The following is a 14,275-nucleotide window of genomic DNA, read 5'->3' as shown; positions in this document are numbered from 1 at the left end:
TTGACTTAACAATTTATTGACATGTTGTGGGTTCATCTTCTGTGGCAGCATTGTAAATTGCAAGCACCTAGGTACACATATGGACATATGTATGTCCAGCCCCACACAGCCAAGAAGGAACATGTCTAGTGTAGGGTCTATCCCCAGTGTCCTTGCGTTGACAGTAGTGAGGATTTGAAGTGGACTATTTTCAAGTAATTCATTATAAAACATTTAAAATTATATGTAGCCGGGCGTGGTGGTGCACACCTTTAATCCCATTACTCGGGAAGCAGAGGCAGGCGGATTTCTGAGTTCGAGGTCAGCCTGGTCTACAAAGTGAGTTCCAGGACAGCCATAGCTATACAGAGAAACCCTGTCTTGAAAAACAGACAAACAAACAAATAAAATTATATGCAAAAATCTATTAATTAAAAATGTTAAGATAGATTAAGTTTGTGAAATATAACTCCTGGCTGCAGACTCCTCACTCTGTCAGGTCGAGCCTCCCACAGCCCGAGTCTCCTGGTCTCGAGAGCGGCCCTCTTGAAAAGTCTGTCTTTTTCTTTCAACTAAGTCCTTACAGATTTTCTTGAAAGTGCTTTGTAAATTCTGTGAATCTTTGGGCATGGTAGCTTTGCTCGTCCTGCTTCCTGCTTCCTCTTCTTTAACTGTCCCGCTTCTCAGCATTGCTTACTGAAACTGCCCAGGGACTAGCTTGAAACATCCTCTCTTCAAGAACAGTTTTCTCTGACTTTGAGGTATGGAGGTGTTATTTATGTTTCTTGCCTTTCAAATTTATTCAGCAACTACTTGGACATATACTATGTTAGAAGTCTTTCCTGGGTTCCTCCTGCTTTTTTCTACCTGATTGGATCTCACGGGTTCTAGAAACCACATGACCTTCATTAGGCTCTCTTCAGTTCAGCATCATAGCTTGTATGGAGAAATTTTAAATTGAACGTGATCTCCACAGGTGAACCTCATCGTTTTCAAATAGACTATTGCGTAATAAAATTATACACGTGCCGTGCTTTTAGTTTCTAAGAGTAAAATGCATTAGATATTATAACCTAGGGCCAGAGAGACAGCCCAGCAAGTGTGGGTGCTTGTTTCTAAGCTCTGATAATCTGAGCTTGACCCTCAGGGTCTACACGATAGAGGAGGAGAACTTCCTCCTACCGCTTCTCTGATCTCCATGGGCTCCATGGCATGCACACACATACACACAAACACAAATAAATGTAGCAAGATAGTTATAAAATACTAAAGACAGTTTCGAAAGCTCAGTGATCTCAGAGCAGCGGTTCTTCACCTCTCTGCTGTGACCCTTTAATACAGCGTCTCTGCGGTGAGGACCTTCGAGTGTAAAATCATTCATTCATTCATTCATTCATTCATTCATTTTGGTTTTTCGGGACAGGGTTTCTCTGTGTAGCCCTGGCTGCCCTGGAACTCACTCTGTAGACCAGGCTGGCCTCAAACTCAGAAATCCGCCTGCCTCTGCCTCCCCAGTGCTAGGATTAAAGGCGTGCGCCACTACGTCCGGCTGTAAAATTATTTTCATTGGTACTTCATAACTAATTTTTCTACCCAGTTTTGTTATGAATCAATCATAATGTAAATATCTGATATGAGACCCGCATGAAAGGGTTGGTCCATACCCAACGGGGTTGTGAAGCACAGGCTGAGAACTGCTGTCTTAAGACCATAGAAACAGTTACAGCCTAAAGTATTGTTGAGCAGGTTGGTGTCTTTTGCCCTGTCCACACAGCAGCTGGCTCCCAGAGTGAGTGATCTGCACGCATTGACAAGCTGCTCCTGTTGCTCAGCCTTCTCTTCCTGCTGTGTCTTCCTCTCCCACTTAGAAATGACTGCATTTCTGTTCAGACGCTTTAGTGACCAGGGTCACAATTTTTTTTTTTTTTTTTTTTTTTGCAGCAAATTGCCTTAGAACATTTATTTTATCTGTTTTGGTAAGTCATAAGTTTGCCTCAGTTTTTAGCAGATATTTTAGGCTCTAGATTATTCTCAGGTTGTAGTTAATATTTGCTGAGGCCTGTCATGGTGGTCTATGCCTATAGCCTAATCCCTCAGGAGGCCAAGACAGGAAGATTGCTAGTTCCAGGTTAGCCAGTTCAGCCAGGTTAGCCAGTTCAGCCAGACTCTGGGGAGGAAGGGTGGAGTAGGGAAGAAGATGCTAAGTGAGGCTGCACTGGTCTGCAGGCTTGACCTCTGGGTACCTCCTTCCAAAGACGGCTCACACACAGCGAGTGCTGTTGACAGGGTTACCTAGTTCCTTGCCATGTGTACATCTCCACAAAGTCGCTGAAGTCCTTTAGATATAGCATCGGGCTCCCCAGATCGAGTGATCCAAATGATTATCACAGAAGTGACAGAAGGCTCAATTTGTCATTTCTTTAATAATTTGATCATTTGAGCTGTTTAAAAATGGGGGTGCAGTATAACGGCAGGAATGCCATCAGGTGTGAGGCTCACTGGGTGCTGTTTTGAAGGACGGAGAGAAGTGAGGAATAAAAGCAGCAGTTGTCCTACACCTGTTGTGGAGTTGGGAAAGCCAGGTTACAGTAGGGTGGAGAAGACAAACAGTTCTGTGGCTTTGTCAAGTCAGGACGGGAGTAGACCATTGCTGTGTTGTTCAAAGATGAAGAAGGAGAGACTGAGGTCTTGAGTAGGTGGGTGCCTAACTCAGGTGTCAGCACTGCCTGCCTGTGTGCTCTCAAGCTTCTCATGGACCCCATTGCCTGGAAACCTAGGGTAGCAACAGGAGCACCGGTTCCTAAGACAGTATGTTAAGTAGTTTCTCATCCTGTACACTATTTATTTAACATTTTTCATACAATATACTTTGGTCATGTTTTCTCTTCCCTAACTCCTTCTAGAGCCTTCCCACCTTCTTACCTACTATCTTCTCTCTCTTGTTTAACTCTCTCTCTCTCTCTCTCTCACACACACACACACACTCACTCATTCTCACTCTAAAACAAACAAGCAAACAAACAAAAACAGAACCCCCCCCCACCAAAATGAAACAAAAAGGTGTCAGGTTCCCCCCAGCTCCTCTGGCCAGCTACTCCTGGACATAGGGTCTGCTCTGATATGGTTGTGTACCCAGTGACACCCCAGTGGGAAGAGCTGGTTTCTCTTTTGCCAGCAGTAACAATTATAAATAGCTTCTTGTTTAGAAGTGGGATCCTCTTCACCCGGTCTGGCTTGAACCTCTGTAGGTCGTTTAGGGTGTAACGCCACAGTCTCTGTGAGCTCGTATGTACATCAGTCCTGTTGTGTCTGCAGGACACTTTTTCCTTGGTGCCATCCATTCCTTCTGACTCTAAAATTTTTCAGCTTCCTGTTCCTCATAGATCCCTGAGCCCTCCAGAGGAGGGGCTTAATAAAGCAGTCCTTTTAGGACTGGGTGCTACGAAGGCTCTCGTTCTGCACTGTCCAGTCGTGAGTCTGTTTCTTTCCATCTACTGCTGGAAGCAGCTCCTCGGATGTGGGTTGGGCGAGCCTAGCCTGTGGGTACAACAGTCTGCCATTAGACCTCTGTTGTTACGTTTCTTTAGTAGCATACTAGTAGTTTTCTCCTGTGCAAACTAGATTGGGGTCGACTTCACCGTGTAGCTCACTCAGCCCAGCAGTGTGTGCTGGGTCATAAGCATGTGCTTCCATACTTGTCTCCATTGTTTACTTTCTTACCCACTTATTCTTGACAATGTTAATTTTGTGTGTGACATTTTATGTTTGAATAAGTGCACTAATTAATTACTTGTCTTATAACAAAATAGTTGAGGAAGGAAGTTTATTTCATAATGACATCCTGTACTTTCTGAGTTAACTGTTTCCACCATTAAAGACCCTGTCTCAGTGGAGTTGAGAGAAGTTTGTGCTGCTGGACTTCAGGAGTAGATTTCTGGGGCCTGCTGGGAACAGAACTTCTTAAAAAGCAAGTGTGTCTGGAAGGCTGTGGTTCAAGGCCATTTTTGCTGGCTACAAGCAAGGTCTCCGAAACCAAAGAGCACACGGCTCTTCTTAAAATTGAAGGCGTTTATGCCAGAGATGAAACGGAGTTCTACTTAGGCAAGAGATGTGCTTATGTGTATAAAGCAAAACACAATACAGCGACTCATGGAGGCAAACCAAAAAAACCCAGAGTGATCGTGCCTAATTCTGAAGCAACCTTCCCGAGAAGGCCATTGGACACAGAATCCGGGTGACGCTGTATTCATTCCGGATTTAAACTAATGGAGAGTAAATAAATAAATAAAAGTAGATTTGTGCTCTTGGGGGAGAAAGGCCCTTCTCTCTCATTCAGCAGATTGCTCTTATCAAATGGAAGAGAGATCACACTTCGTTCTGATCCCTGTGGACAGATAGTACATGCATGGTGGAGTTGTAACACTCTACATTATAAAGGCCTGTGATAAACTGTATCCCCACTGCTGTCATTGAAGGAATTTTAAAGCCTATTCATTCTCTAAAGAGCAGTAGGGAATTTTATTTCAGTTAATAAATGTGTTCTTCTTAACTCTTTTCTTTTCATTCAAAGTTGAATAAGATTAAATAATCTTAGAATTGTAGAGTACAGTTATAGTCTTCAGATGAAATGTAATCCTTATCATTAGAATAAGAATAAAAACAGTGGAGTATTATAGAATATAAAAAAGCCTATGATAAAAGAAGAAAGATATAATTACTCAGAAACATTTAAAAAGTAACTTTACTCTGACAGCTTTATGCATGTTAATGCATTCTGGTTCCTCTCACCTTGGTCCCTCTCTTAGGTCCCTCTTAGTGTGTTTCACCTCTGCTTCTTGCTGCAAATCCGTTTCCCACGTTCCTTTGCTTTTCTTTACTTTGTGACACAGTGGGTTTAACCAAGGCCTTCTGGGTTTGGCACTGTCATCTGGAGCCTGGTAGGCACTGTGGTGGTAAACAACTGAGAGCAGTGACTCCCACTCACAGGAGCCATTGATAACCAGTAGTTCAGCAGTGAGGGCTTGGCCTCATGAGCCCCTTTCCCCTCCATGACTGACTGTTAAGAGGCCCATTCTTATACAAGTCTAGTGTATGTACACACCCATAGCTGCTATGGGACCACTATCGCAGTGGTCGTATCATACCTAGAAAGTAGTATGTCTCAGCCCTTCTCCCTGTGTTGTGGCTCTACATTCTTGTACTCCCTCTTCTGCAGTGTTCCCTGAGCCTAATGTGGGATTATATCAATGTCCTGATTAGGGCCAAGCAGTCAACTGTCACTTTTTCTCAGCACCTTGAAAAGCCGTAAGTCTCTTTAAGGAATAACATTTTTAAAGGCAAGGAATACAATAAAGGACACAAGGTACAGAGGTGATAGCTGTAATTGCTTATCGGAGCACCAGTTCTACGGTTCTGCTTGCCCCGTGGCCAGCTTCACTCCCAAACCTGCAAACTCAGGGTATTCGTTTGCTTTTCTTGCCACTTATAAAGCAGCTGACAGAGCAACTAAGTAGAATAGAGGCCCGTGGCTTCATAGTGCAGGGCATCTCCATAAGGAAAGCACCACTGCTTGGCCTGTTGGGCGGGCTGAGAGCAGGCCTATTTTGTTTTTTTTTAATCTGGTTTTGTTTTTTTTAAATCTGGTTTTGTTTTTTTTTAATCTGGCAGATCAAGGAGCAAAACTCCTGTCAGAACCAGAAATGGATGTCACATGAAAGGCCTTCCCCAGTGATCCAGTCCACTTTTTTTTTAAAGGTCTCATTGTCTCCCAAAACAGCACTCCCAGCTGGAAAACAACTGTCCAAATGCATGATGAGCCAGTAAGAGATTCTACACTGCAGCCATAGTATTCAGCATGCCCCATATCAAGTCTATTGGTTCTCTTACTAGAGAAGGCCACTGTTGTCTTCCCTAGATGCCCCCAGTCCTTTTCCGTACATGACCGGAGGTTTTTATCCCTCAGTATCCAGGGAGACACTAGAGTCCATTGTTTCACTTACACCCCATCCTGTTGGACCCTAGTATAGATATAATGTCACTTGTTTATAGCCTGATGTATCCTTTTTCTCCTCTGACAGATTCAATTAGTTCTGTTGGTTTTGCCTTGTGGACTAACTATAGTATTCTCAACTATTTTATTCTTGCCATTGATAGTAGGAATATTCTGAATTGATAATTCATTTAAAATAAAGGATTTGATTCAGCTTTATGGATTTATGATATAAAATATACCTTATTAATAGATGTTTACTTTTACATCTATGTGGTTAGCCTGCCTGTCATCTCCTGCCTCCACGAGGAGTAATTGTAGAGAGAGAATAGCTGTTAAGAATGAATAAGACTTCAAAGAATAAAAAAGAGTAGCAACTGTATTGTAGGATTTGTGAGTTGGAGCGCTAGGATTGTTTTCTTCTTGCCTGAAAGTGGGAGTGTGATGCAGCGAAGCAGTGCCAAGGAGCTGATGGTACTCGCTTGGTGACAACCTACATGGGGTGACAGAGAAAAACGTGGCAAAGCTAGGTAACTGCTCTTTTAGGCGCCTTTCTCTGAAGGTAGCACTACTTATAGTGATTATCAGTGCTATACATTGTGAGTACACTGTAGCTGTCTTCAGACACACCAGAAGAGGGCACCAGTTCCCATTACAGATGGTTGTGAGCCACCATGTGGTTGCTGGGCATTGAACCTAGGACCTCTGGAAGAGCAGTCACTGCTCTAAACGGGTGAGCCATCTCTCTAGCCAAATGTTATAAATTGTATTGACAAAAACAAGGCACTTCAATTTGCTAATGTCTGGAAACTCCAGGATTTCCACTTTTTAAAGAATTATTTTTATTTTATGTGTATTTGCTCTTCCTGTGGACATGTATGCTGTGTGTGTGTGTGGTGTGTGAGACAGTACCTGAAGAGGCAAGAAGAGGACACTGGGACCTGGGATTACAGATAGTTTTGAGCTGCCATGTGTGTGCTGGGAACTGAACCCAGGTCCAGTGCAAGAGCCGTAAGTGCTCTTCATTGGCTGAACTGTCTCCCCAGCTCTAGGATTTCCACTTTGTAATTTTGTAAGTAATATTTTTATATATTCATTTGTATTAAATTTTGAGGTAAAAGGAATAACAGTACAAAGCACAGTATATGAACGTGGCAAAGCTATAATTTAATGAAGAGACCCAGCAATTTACAATTCCCTGCAATGACAGTTTCTTAGCTATACTTTGTATTTTTGAGAACTTACTTCATTTTAACTGACTCTTTACTGCATTAACCTGATTAAAAAATCCCAACCATGCCATATCTTTCTGTTTTCTCTTTCCATATTTTTGTATAACTTAAAAAAAAAGAAATAGTTATTACTCTACCTCACGCACAGTGTCTTTACCCATATGTAGCAAGTGGCTGATCCTGGCCCAGAAGCTCAGAGGCCGAGCCCAGCTCCTTAAGGACGTCAGTCAGAGATGATGTGCATTGGATCTGGCTGGTTACATGGTGCACTCACCACATACACATGATTAGATGTCAGTAAGGAAATAAAACTCACTTATTATTCATTCCTCTACATTCATTCTTGGTGTCTAAGGTATATGCAGTAGTACTGTTGTAGCTACAGAGTGCCAGCTAACACCCAGGCTGCCTTTCTGATGGTGTTTCTAGCATAGGTAAGGAGACATACAATTAATATTATATTCTTTTCTAACACTCAGTTTGGTTCTTAGATTTTGTGAATTACCAGTACTTAAAAGTCTGGGTTTATTTATTAACAAAGACTATGTACCATAGTCTTTGTTAAATTTGCTTGAGCTTCTTCAGTGAGGGTTGCTCCCAGGTAACTCTTATTCCTGAACATGTGTCCTCTGCAGTGTCTTCGGCTTCCTACTGCAGTGATGACAGTATTTGCTAAAAGTCTTACATTTCTTGAAGCTTCTTTTCAGAAAGAGCTCTTGCTGTGTAACTGTTTCCTCTGAGACTGAAACATCCTATCCTGCAGGAACGCTCCTTAGGTAAATGACTCAAATGAGCTTCAGGAAGGCTTGAAATTGCTAGGTTTGCTGGGCCCTCCCTGCTAGAGCAAGCAATAAAAGCGGAGAGTCTAGAGCTCAGTGGAACAGAGCTGCAAAGAAGACCCCGAGGCCACACCAGCTCCCTGAAAGAAGAGAAACCAGAGGAGCTGCCTGCAAGAGTTCTAGAGCAACTGAGGCCGGCACCTTGAAAGGACACTTCAAGGACCTGTCGAACTGCCTGCAGACTGCGGTGTGCTCTATGTGGTCCTGCTGGGATGGAAGGGTATCCTGGAAGCCCAGGAACCACACAGCCGAGGGAGAAGGTGTCCCAAGGGAAGGGTATCCTGAGACGCAGGAACTCAGCAATCGCACATCTCTGGAAGGAAGCCTGCTCAGCAGAGGCATCCCAGCTCCCAGGGGAGCGCGCCCAGCTGTGCCGAGGAGCCCAGGAGCCTCAGCCCGCTCCGCTTCTTTGCTTCTTCCCTTCTTCTCATTGCTTCGCAGCTTATTCCAAGGCAGCAAATCTCATAAAAGAGATTTATTGGACGGTCCAGGGAGTTGAGAAAAGGCCAGGACTTACATAGAATTTCGTAGGGGATAGAGCTTTTCAGGACAGAGATTTTCAGATTGAAGATTGGTGAGATTTCAAGTCCTGATTTTTTTTTAAAGATTTATAATGAGTACACGTAGCTGTCTTCAGACACCAGAAGAGGGCATCAGATTCTATTACAGGTGGTTGTGAGCCACCATGTGGTTCCTGGGAATTGAACTCAGGACCTTCAGTAGAGCAGTCAGTCAGTGCTCTTAACTGCTGAGCCGTCTCTCCAGGCCTCAAGTTCTGATCTTGGGGAGGTTGGAGATTGGTGGGTTTTCCTGCGCAGGGATTGGTGGCTTTTTTCCACCTCCTCTTCCCTCCATTAGTTCCATTGGTTGGGATGGGAAGTCCTTCCTGGCTGTGGTGGCTTTGGCTGAGGCACACTGGTGAGCTGTGTGGGAGTTGGAGAGAGATGGCCATGATGGACAGCGCCAGCTATTGCAGGCTGAGGCAGGAAAGGAGACACACCACCATGGACAGATCTGCCACAGCTTCAAGCCAAGGAGATGCCACCCTTTCACAGCTCTTGTGGAGGCTCCTACAAAGGCCATCTCTGGGGCAGAAGGGAGGGAAGGCGTGGCTCCTCTTCGCAGGGACTATACCAGGTTCCTGGCTTTGTGAGCTGCCACTCATGCTCTGGTGTGTTTTTGTGATGCAGTTGTGTTTTGAGTCATTTCTGCTTCTGTAAGTAGCCCTAATAAAACTCATAGGTCCAGTACATTGGACTTTGAGGGTATCCATATTGTGTCCTGTTGAGTGTTCCTTATAAAGTGAGTAGATTTGTGTGTTGTATCTTCCCAGGAAAATTTTTTTCACATAACTTGCCTGAGTCAGACAAATTAGCATTACTTGAAAACTAGCCAGAAATACAAATTCTTGGTCTCCACTCAGAAGTCACTAAATGAGAACTGTGGCGGCAGGAGTTGACAAGACAACAACCCTTCTGGGGATTCTGACACTGCTTGGATAATACATGAACTTGACTCAGCCCTTGTGTTCCTTCCTTAGCAGAGCTGACCACGAAACGCAACACCTCCAGATCACTTCCATAGGTGTGGCTGGTTTTGCATGTGTTGTGTATGCATGTGTATGTGTGTGAGAAGGCACACGCAGACCTGTGTCCATGGAGGTCACAGGAGGATGTCTAGTGTCCTCTAGTGTCTCTCTCCCCTTACCTCCAGCCTTATTGCCTTGACCTAGGATCTCTCACTGAACCTGGAACTTGCTGCGCTGGTGTCCAATGAGCCTTAGCTGTCATCCTTAGCCCTCCTTGTGCCAATGCTGGGTTCACAGGTGTGCCAAGAGGCATGCCTAGCTTTTGACCTGAGTGCTGCAGGTTCAAACTCAGGTGTACAGAAAGCACTTAACTCACAGAGCCGGCTTCTCCAGTTAGCCTGGACATTTAACCCTGATTTCTGTCAGTTCTGTTTTTAAAACTCTGCCTCTTTATATCCTGCTAGCCTTCAAATGTTTTATGTTTGATTATACAATATTATGCAGTGTTTTCTCATCTTTTGGTTGCATCCTGCTATTTTTTGTTCTTTTATAAGAAAGTAAAAAAGATTTTTTAAAATGCTCTATCCAATGTACATGATTTTTGATAATATGCATTTGATAATATGCACTTATCTTCTACTTCAGGAAAAAAAAGATAAAAGACAGAAACCATGACAGGGTTGAAACAGGGGGAACAGTTGGCTTCACATTCTCTTTCATGACTCAAATGCTCGTTTCCTGTGCTCAGCCCTTCCTCATCACCCAGTATGTGTTCCTGTTTTTGTTCTCCATTCTACATACTTTACTATGCCCACATGTATGTATACACACTGTGGGCTAGGGTCTCCAGAGGAAGGGAAACATATACGCTTGGTTTTGTTCTGGGGTTGTGTGACCTCAATCAATACTATAAGGTCTAAGGGTTTTTTTTTTTTTTTTTTCAGGATAGGATTTCCTAAGCAATAAAACTAATTTTATATCTCCATCCCGTGTGTGCGTGTGCGTGTGTGCGCGCGTGCGCATGCGTGTGTGTATATCCAATCTCCCATGTTTTTCCACACTGTCCTCCTGCTTCTTTGCCTTTCTTTCTCTCTTTGTTCCTCTGAATCGAGCTCTGTGAAGCTGGAGGGGCCTTGTCTGACTGATGGGATGCTTGCTCAAGCCAGCATTAAAGGCAAAGCCAAGAAGGCACCCTGAAATGTAGCCATTGGAAATGTCACAGAGTGGAGGATACTCCAGCATCAGAAATGCATCTTAAGATTGTAACCAGAGACAGAAAGAGTCTCAAGGATTTGGTGATGAGTTTTGGCAGTAAACAAATAATCAGTGAATGAATGAAAGATTTTAAAGAGGGAACCAAGTGGCACTACAGATACTTAGCTTTCTCTTGGGAGGAAGTCTAGGGGCCTGTGATGTCCCTTAGCTCATGCTTTTGTGTGTGAGGCCCTGTACTTCAGCCACAATGCTGATACACAGAAACCATTGAAGTGTAAACATTGGTTAAATTTTTGAAATTCATGTTTGTATTATGTGTGCCTTATTTTCTTGGATATAAATTGTCAACAGTGTTACATGTTCCTTTATGTACAGCTGCATTCTAATGGCCTGAGCATATATCTTGGTCTTAAATTTTAACTGTTGGGTCTGGTGAGATGGCTGAGCGGGTAAGAGCACTGACTGCTCTTCCAGAGGTCCCTGAGTTCAAATCCCAGCAACCTCATGGTGGCTCATAACCATCTGTAATGAGATCTGACACCTCTTCTGGTGTGTCTGAAGACAGCTACAGTGTACTTACATATAATAAATTTTAACTGTTATGATAGTTTGTTCTATTTTATTGAACAGAAATAAAAATTTATATTTCATATATGAGAAATCTAAAGTTGAAAATATCACAAACATATTCTCAAGCCTGCTTTTATTTCATAAAGACATGCACCTTTAAGTTGTAGTAAACCCCTTTTCGTCCTATGCACAGGAAGCCACGCCCTGTCTCCCAGCTGGTCGCACAGCAGGTCACGCAGCAGTTCGTGCCCCCTACCCAGTCGAAGAAAGAGAAGAAAGACCGAGTAGAGAAGGACAAGAGTGAGAAGGAAGCTGCTAGCAAAAAGAACTGTCACAAGAAAACCAGGTAGAGTGGGCTCCGTGGGGTTTCAAAATAATAGAAACAACCATTTAATATTCCTTTTTAAACTTTGATTGTACTCCTGTATACAACATGAAAGTAAGCTATTTTATCTCAGTATAGAATATTACAGAAGCTTTCTGCACTTGAAAGTTACGTTAGAAATCAGAAAAGGTAAAAATACAAGGTTAAATGTGAAGAGGCTGCTCTTCCTTAGCAGATATTTAGAAGACATTTATATGTCTGTTCTTTTTTCTTTTATCAATTAAAAAAAAATAGGTACTTGAAATTCAGGAAAGTGGTATTCCAAATCATGAGCTCTGAACACGATCACGGTTCTGGGTCATGTCCTAACAGTGAGGTGGGCAGCAGTGGAGTAAAGAGTTACCTGGCCCTAGCTTTAAAGGGTTATTTATTGTTTTATGTGTACAAGTGTTTGTGCACTATGTGCATGCCTCCAACGCCACTCATGGTGTCACATCTGCTGCCCCTGGAGTCAGGGACGGTGTGAGCCTCCATGTGGGTAGTGGGAATCAAACCTGGGTCCTCTGGAAAAACAGCTAGCGCTCTTAACCATTGAGCAATCTCTCCAGTCCCCAGCCTTATCAGCTGCCTTTGTGGTGCACTTGTTTCTTATTGTCCTAAAACATCTATTGGAATAAAATGATTAAGCTACCTGCAACCTTCAGTATGACTCATTTTGTTACTTTGCTTGTTTATTTAGTATTTACTCAGAAATGTGATAGTGAGAAAATCTAGTTTAAGAACTCATTGCTTTTTTTTTTGTGTTTAGACCAAGATTAAAAAATGTGGATCGGAGTAGCGCTCAGCATTTGGAAGTCACTGTTGGAGATCTAACAGTCATTATCACAGACTTTAAGGAGAAAGCCAAGTCAGCGCCTGCGTCCAGCGCTGCTGGCGATCAGCACAGCCAGGGCAGCTGCAGCTCGGACAGCACTGAGCGGGGTGTGTCCAGGTCCTCCTCGCCGCGGGGAGAAGCCTCCTCCCTCAACGGAGAGTCTCACTAACCGTTCTTGCTCCACTTAGTCATGCCTGTCCTCCATGGAGATGCAGAGTATGCCAACAACTACCACATTTTCATGACAGACACACTCATGCATAACCTATAATTTGAGTTTTACACGAAATACGAATTTGCCAGGATTTATTAGATTTTATTGCAGTGTAAGCTACCAAACATTTCCAGAGTTAACATTTTGGTCTCTGCTGTTAAATGCCATGAAAATGTGGTTGAATTATTCATTATGCAGTGTTATTGGTAAGTCTATTTTCACTTATAGTTTAGTGAATTCTAACACATAATTATTGAATTCTCTACTATTGGCATGTAATGAGTTTAAATTTTTTATTACATAGTGCAAGCTGCCTAAATATGTATTATTTGAGAATTGTGAAACAAATAGTTATATGTATGCAAGTCAGAGATCAACTTAATCAACTATTGCTGCAACAGGATTTTCTTAATGGTTATCCTCTTAATGCACCTGCTGGTACTTGGTGTGATTAAATAGGAAGTTGTTATTAAATAAAGAATTTGTATGAATCTTTGCCAATGTTTTTTGACATGTTTTTACTAAATTATTGTTTCTGAGTTATGTTTTATCCATTTTTTGCAGTTTATGTTTGTTAGTTTGCTTATTTTTCAAAGCATCAATTTATTGTACTGTTCACTAGTAGACAGTACGACGTGGCTTGTTTAGCTTTCTGATCAGGGTTAGCGCTGTTGTCGTTGAACACTGGTATTTCCTGCATCCTCTAAGACATTAGAGTTAAAGAAGCAAGCATCTGGCAGAAGCAGGAAAGAACTTGCCATACTTGCAAACGCTCTAACTTAATGATAGTTTTATCACTGTCTCCCTGTTCCAACCCTACCCAGGGTCACAGACATGTGACTCTAGTTGATATAAACATGTAACTATTACACAGAACTGAGGTGTCACTCCTAAGTCAGCTTAATTGGCCTTTTACTAAATAAAACAATTCATATGGAAACCACAGTACTCTAGTTCCAGATACAACCTTCAATTTATGCACTTATCAATATCTTGAAATAAAAAGTATTTACGGCCCCACTCACTTATGTATAATCACCAATAAAATATTTTTTATGACTTACAGTTTTGCATTTTGTTTACAACTAAATGGAGTGTGTTATGTTGTATTTGAAAATACATCTTAGAAACTACATGCTCTATCTTATTCTCCTCAGGTTCTCTTGTTTTTGCTAGCCATTTGCTTAATATATATCTGCCTATGGGGGTGGGGGGAGCTTCTGAAATGTAAATTAACCTAAAGATAAAACGTACCTTGAATATCATCTACCACATAAAAGACATCATGGCAACATTTGAAGGAAAATCTGTGGTCCCTGACAGTTGTGATACTTGGTTTCTCATGGTAATGTCACTGTTGAAATGCAGTTCGTTTCATTGGCACAGTGGTACTCTTGTAACGTGCTAGTTGTGAATAGTTTATTGCATACAGTAAAAATCTGTGATGAAAACGCTCAGATACCTCATTCTTCAGTGTTGTTAAATGAAGGCTTAAAACTTGTTTTATTCT

General features: G+C 42.4%; 1 protein-coding gene across 3 annotated transcripts in view; it reads left to right on the top strand.

Moving 5' to 3' along the window:
- Yaf2 (YY1 associated factor 2) overlaps nt 1-14,275 on the top strand; it is a 53,103-nt gene extending 38,828 nt beyond the window's left edge. For 2 of the 3 annotated variants that reach the window (NR_028315.1, NM_024189.6), the window contains 2 exons: nt 11,546-11,698; nt 12,486-14,275. Coding sequence is in view for 2 of the 3 variants with exons in the window: in NM_024189.6 (NP_077151.3) it covers nt 11,546-11,698; nt 12,486-12,720 (388 nt within the window). In the remaining variant the exon portion in view is untranslated. Of the gene's footprint in view, nt 1-5,534; nt 5,556-11,545; nt 11,699-12,485 lie in introns of all 3 variants that reach the window. The other variant, XM_006521292.3, reaches the window with a different exon arrangement.

The sequence above is a fragment of the Mus musculus genome, chromosome 15 (assembly GCF_000001635.26).
Source record: "Mus musculus strain C57BL/6J chromosome 15, GRCm38.p6 C57BL/6J".
Classification (NCBI taxonomy): domain Eukaryota; kingdom Metazoa; phylum Chordata; class Mammalia; order Rodentia; family Muridae; genus Mus; species Mus musculus.
The sequence above is the reverse complement of the archived record's forward strand: the minus strand, read 5'-3'. Positions and strand labels throughout refer to the sequence as shown.